The following is a 6,698-nucleotide window of genomic DNA, read 5'->3' as shown; positions in this document are numbered from 1 at the left end:
TGTTAATGTTTTGCCTCCCATTTGCCTCATCTTTTGGTTTCCTGTCGGTCAGTTTCGGTGTTGGTATTCCACTCATGTTTATCAATGCTTTGCTCAGGGTATAAGAAGGAAAGGTAACTGTTGTTCTGGGAGAAAAGCTTTAACCCCGCGTAACCTCATACTAGAGAAAGGCTTTTACGGCCTCTTGCAAAGAAGTGCATTATTTGTTACAACTTTTCTATACAGTATGTTGTTCCATTCTACTATCGGTATAAACATGTAACTTAATAAATAACTTTGCCTGCTTTAAAGCAATCAAGCAATCAAACCTGAATGTTTAGATAACTAAAGTTATAATCATTTGCAGGATTTGCAGCATGCAAATTCGAAGCGAGAATCTTTCCTTTTATCACTGATGATGCTAAAAGCTAAAGTGATTATAACTTTAGTTATCTAAACGTTCAGGTTAAATCCTAAATTTTCCAATCAGTTCTAAGAAAGCCCTTTACCTTTAAAGAAAAATAGGTTAAAGAATAACAACAACTTTAATGGAGTCAGATTTATTATATTGGAGTCAGATAAATAACTGAATTATGCACGTCATCCTTCAACTGCTTTTTGTTCTGATTATTGGTTCAAAATAGCAGCGTAAGCTTCCAGTCCAACACTTTCCTATTTATGGACTTGAAAGTAAAAGTTCAGATTTACCATGTTCCAGTACAAGTTTGAGAATGATATGAGTTTTATGAATTAGACAAATGATATTACTGAAGAAAGCCTGGAAACAGATACAAACATGAACTTTTATCTTCTGTCTAATATGCTGAAAACTGCTACGTTATTGTTTCTTTGTGCATTGTGTTATGAATAACATAAATTGCATTAAAATCCAAGAAATTAAAAAAGGTTAGTAGTAGTTTGCATCCCTGGAAATGAATTTTGGTCATTTAACTTTTTATCGTAAACAGTTGTGGCAAATATTGCTGTTTTGTTTCTGAGATTTTTTTTGTTTTTACACTGATGAGTGCTCAGGGTCAAAACTCCCGGTGCTCCACTGGCTAAGATGACCGAGGGCCAATTGCATGCTGCAAACAAAGTTTTGAGAGTGACACATCTACATATACATGTTGGATTTACTCTGCAAGGAACAGAAATGTGACATTAAAATGGTAACACATTAAAGCAATGTAAAGGCAGACTAATAGAAAAATATTCGTTGCAAAATATTTTTTAAATAATAATCCTAACTGTATCACTGTACGCTGCTATGATGGAGCCGTGGCTTAGCATACATCTGCACTTTACTAGAGCACCCACCGTATTTTCAGAAGCCCCCTTTTTTATTCTGGAACCGGTCCTGTTTAAGAATATGCGTCCCCTTTAAGAAAAATGACGCGCACTGAGGATGCGCAGGAGTGGATGCGCGGAAGAGAGAATGGTGAGAAACGAGACGAGCCGAAACTTTCACCAGTTGAAGCTGAAAGCGACTCTGATAAAAATCGTGAATGAAGGACAGATGTGTAATATTTTCTCCTGGGGCTGTAGATTTCAAATATGCAGGTGAGATATGTTCTCGGATTACAGAGTTTAACATAAACAGCTCCAGAGTTTACGTGTTTAAGGGCTAATGTAATTAAATGCGTTGTGTTTATTATTAGAGTGTAATAATATGTTGGCAGAGAGTTTTTCACAGACTCTGTTTCAGTCTGTTGTTGACACCAATAAAATGTGCTTAATGTGCCACTTTACAGAAGATCTCAGACATCACTATAATGAATGAGGTGAAAACAGGGACTATTGGAGACAAAGAGGCTTATCAGCAGCTCAGTTAAATGATGGCTCTGTTATTTTCTCTCAGACTTTGGACAATAATGGAAAACAACTTATCTTTGATTTTTCCAGATCAGGTCCTGTGGGCGTCAGTATCACACAGTGATCACAGTTCACACCTGCAGTGAAGCCCCTCACACAACAATTCACCAATAAATACTGGGAATATTCCCATCAACCTACAAGAGAAGGACAAACTCCAGGAGTAGCAGCTGAAATCTGTGTGACTGTTAAAGATGGAGTTTATTAAAGAGGAGATTGAAGACATGAGTGATCCAGAACCATCCAGAATAAAACATGAAGATACTGAGGAACAAATAGGTTGGTGTCCATTCTTGATTCTTACTTGTTGACTGCTTTAGTAGCTGTGGAATAATAATCAGTATATGGATGATAAATGACAGAAATCCATCTAAATGATCATAACCCAGTTTTAATTGTATTAAAGGCACAATATGTAGCTACGGTTTTTAGATGAATATATCCAAAAACAACTAGAACTCAAATTTTACATATTTTCTTGACTTGTGTACTTGCATTTGTCAGATCACCTGTCAATCAAATCCCGGCGAAAGGTCTCAACACTGAGCTCTTAAATTAATATTTTAAATCTTATTTTGTTTTACATGCTAATATCTTATTTAGCCTCTGAAGGGCAGGACAAATTTTTAAAACAAAATAAGAACAATTTACACCAATGATCCAGTTCAAAAGTTTACACCCCCTGGCTCTTAATGGATGCTTCCTTCTTGAGCATCACTAAATGTTTGCAGGGTTTGTAATAGTTGTGTATGAGTCCCTCAGTTGTCACCAGTGTGAAAAGATGGATCTCACAATGATAGTCATTGCTAGTAAGGAGTCAAATATGCAGAAGATGCTGGGAAAGCAGAACAAATGTGCAGGAGCTGGAGGATTTGTCTTGTGGACTAGGCTATTAAACATCTGTTATGTGAAAAAGCTTTTTCAGGGCAGTACTAAATAGAAACAATGTTTTTATGACCCTTCTTATTAAAAAAATAAATAAAAACATTTTGGAGATTCTGCAAGGTGTATGTAAACTTATGACTAAAGTGTGAGTGTAATAACATTATTAGACGCGGAAATGTTGCTATGGTTATCACATTCTCATGTTGCTATGGTTACTATGTCAATCATCGCAATTTCATGACTCACAGGAGTTAAATTTAGCGGATTCACTCCCACATTTAAATGCAGTTATCACTCTTTATAGTGAATGGAACCACTGGTCCTCAAAACAAAACTATTAGCTTGTCAATAGCGCTCCCTTTATGCCATCACTTACTTACCGCGTTCAGCACTCTCCCTAAAACTCTAGTCATGAACTGAAGTTGTCCGCACTGCACAGTGAATCTCTTATTTATATCGTGTCTAGACTTTGTTGTTTATGAGGGGATTTGCGAAAGAATAAAGCTTGTGCTGATTCTGAACATACATTTTAGGCGAATTCTCCGCATGGTGACTCTAAAACACCTCTGATTTGCCACTGCCTTCATGCGCTTATTGTCTGTGATTGGCTATAATGCTCAACGCTGACACAACACAAGTAGTTTCGTTTCGTTTTTGAATAATATTGTGTCCTCCAGTGCCCGGGCTCGACTGTACTCGGACATTTTTCTGAGTCTAAAATGTTCGAGTCTGTGTCAAGTCCGAGTACAAATTCATCCGAGTGCGTGACAAGTCCGAGTTTGTTCAAAATTGGACTCGAGTCCGAGTTCGAGTACCATGTTTGGTTTTACCATGCTTTAAAGACAACACTATTTTGTCAAGTGGCTAACATAGCTTAATCAGAGAGAGCTTTCTCCATTATACATTCTAAAATTAATTACATGTCATTAAGCAAAATTAATGTATTCATCCAACTTTTATTAATATGATATTCTAATATCGATTTAGGGTCTGTTTACGTAACAACAGCGTTTTGGGTGCCTGAAAACGAAAAAATTTAAAACGGGTTTCAAAGTGCAAGTTTTTGAAAACGGTATCCGTGTAGCCTAAACAACAAAAATGCTAACCTCTGAAGACGATGATCTCATGCACATGTGTATAACGTGTTTAGTCTATAGTGTTTCATCGCCATCTAATGGCCTGGCAGCAGAATACAGCGTTTTTAGTCATTTTCATGGTTCCATGTTAACGGAGATCGTTTTGACAGTGGTGTCTTCTCTACGCGGAAAATTTCTATTCTCAGCTTTAAGCTTATCATTGTCGTGTAAACGTACCCTAAATTTACTGTACTTGCTCCTACAGCTCTCGGTCCAGAATTCTTCATATCATCATAATGATAATAAAACTTTAATACACCAGCGTCATCAAGCTACGCCTTTGTTTTGATTAAGAGACCTCTAGTGGAGAAAATTACATATTGTGCCTTTAACAAGTGAATGACACAACTGACCTTTGAAAGAGATACTTTAGTAACACTTTACAATTATTAACTAACATGAACTAACCAGGAGCAATACATTTATTACAGTAATTTATTAATCTTTGTTAATGTTAATAAAAATCCAGCTGTTCATTGTTTGTTCATGTTATTCAAAAATGTTAACAAATAACTTTTTATTTTAATAATGTATTATTTTAATAATGTATTAGAAAATGTTGAAATTAACATTAACTAAGAGTAATAAATGCTGTAGAAATTCAGTTCATTATTAGTTCATGTTAACTAAATTAGTTAACTAATGTTATCGAATGAAACCTTATTGTAAAGTGTTACGGATTTTTTTTATACTGACACAGACAGGTGTCTTGTTTTCTGCCATGTTTTTTTTCTTTCTTTTTTTTCACATTTAACCTCATTGAACTGATTCTAACAGCTTAATACATTTTATTTTAGACCAGCTGGAAGTGACGGAGCAAAGACAGAAACTAATCGACGTAAAGAAACACTGTGACTTCAAAACTCAAGGAACAAAAGCCAAAAAGCTGCACTCCTGCTCTCAGTGTGGAAAGAGTTTCCAGAATAAAGGAAACCTTAACAGACACATGAGAATTCACACTGGAGAGAAACCGTATACATGCACTCAGTGTGGAAAGAGTTTTACTCAAGCATCAGGTCTCAGTAAACATCTGCACATTCACTCTGGAGAAAAACCATTTAACTGTGATCAGTGTGGGAAAAAATTGAATTCATCATCATATCTAAAACAACACCTCAAAGTTCATACAGGTGAGAGGCCTTATGTGTGTTCTCTCTGTGGAAAGAGTTTTTCACGACTGGACAATTTTAAACTGCACCAGAAAATACATACTGGTGTCAGAGATCATGTGTGTTGTGACTGTGGGAAGAGCTTTACTGCATCCTGTGAACTGAAACGGCACCAAAGAATTCACACTGGAGAAAAACCGTATACATGCACTCAGTGTGGAAAGAGTTTTTCTCAAGCATCAACTCTCAGTGTTCATCTGCTCCGTCACTCTGGAAAAAAAACATTTAACTGTGATCAGTGTGGTAAAGATTTTATTTTGTCATCAGATCTAAAAGAACACCTGAAAGTTCATTCAGATGAGAAGCCTTATGTGTGTTCTCTCTGTGGAAAGAGTTTTTCAAGACTGAAGAGTTTTAAACTGCACCAGAAAACACATAATGAAGTGAGAGATCATGTGTGTTGTGACTGTGGGAAGAGTTTTACTAGAGTTGGCCAACTGAATCGGCACCAAATAATTCATACTGGAGAAAGACCTTACAAGTGCTCATATTGTGACAAAAGTTTCACTCGGTTGGGACGCCTGAAATCACATGAGCGACTTCATACCAGAGAGAAGCCGTAATACTGTACTCAGCGTGGGAAGAGTTTCAGAGATGCAACAGATTTCAGATAACATCTGTTTATTCACTCTGAAGAAAAGTAATTTAACTGTGATCAGTGTGGTAAAGAGATTATTTCATCACATCTAAAACAACACCTGAAAGTTAATTCAGATGAGAAGCCTTATGTGTGTTCTCTCTGTGGAAAGAGTTTTTCATGACTGAGCAGTTTTAAACATCACCAGACACATAATGGAGTGAGAGATCATGTGTGTTGTGACTGTGGGAAGAGCTTTACTAGAGCTGTCCATCTGAAACGGCACCAAAGAAATTATACTGGAGAAAAACCTTCCAAGTACTTGCAGTGCTCATATTTTCTATATTGTAATCATTATGTTGACAACTTGTAATAATTACTTAAGTGAGCTCATTGTTTCTGCCTTAAATTGATACATTGTTTGCAAACTGCATTATTTGAATATGTACATTTCTGAAATGCATAACTTGGCCAGTCACCTCTGATAACAGCTCACTATAAATTGTAATATAAACAAATGCATTTTCTGTAAAGCATATTGTGAAAACGCTATACAAATAAATGTGAATTGAATTGTGAATTTATTTTTTACAAAAGTCAACAACTCTAACCGTGTAAATAAAGTAATTATTGTAGTTTATTTTCTGTTAGGATTTATTGTGTGCTAAACAGGTATTTTTTTTAAGTAGATATATTAATGTAATTTTCAAATTGACTAAGTGTACTATATTGTCTTCTGATTGTACATGCAATTACGAGAAATAGAACAGAAACAACATCTTTTTGTTTTGATTGATCTATTAAATTGACAAAGTAGGAATTACATAGTTTTAATATTGATTTTTTTTTTATCATTCTATCTTTTTTTTTATCATTTTATTGTAATACTGTTATAAATATGTTTGAGATATACAGTATTGTCAACCAAATGATCATGCAGTTCTTGTATCATACAAAGAGGCTGGAGTTAGTTTTTTAAATATCCAGTGTTGACTCCGGTCTCTGAACACAGTCCAGTGTTGACTCCATTCTCCAAACACAGTCCAGTGTCGACTCTTGTCCCTGAACACAGTCCAGTGT

The 6,698-nt window shown here is 35.6% G+C and overlaps 1 protein-coding gene across 1 annotated transcript; it reads left to right on the top strand.

Moving 5' to 3' along the window:
- Nucleotides 1-1,400: 1,400 nt before the first annotated feature.
- LOC311090851 (uncharacterized protein) lies at nt 1,401-6,316 on the top strand. The gene is made up of 3 exons (XM_084126430.1): nt 1,401-1,539; nt 1,882-2,130; nt 4,670-6,316. The coding sequence occupies exons 2-3, from the start codon at nt 2,046-2,048 to the stop codon at nt 5,602-5,604; spliced, it is 1,020 nt and encodes a 339-aa protein (XP_083982556.1). The 5' UTR covers nt 1,401-1,539; nt 1,882-2,045; the 3' UTR covers nt 5,605-6,316.
- The last annotated feature ends 382 nt before the right edge of the window (nt 6,317-6,698 follow it).

This window comes from Abramis brama (assembly GCF_963993115.1).
Source record: "Abramis brama genome assembly, chromosome: 10".
NCBI lineage: Eukaryota > Metazoa > Chordata > Actinopteri > Cypriniformes > Leuciscidae > Abramis > Abramis brama.
Note: the sequence above shows the minus strand (reverse complement) of the source record. Positions and strands in the feature narration are given on the sequence as shown.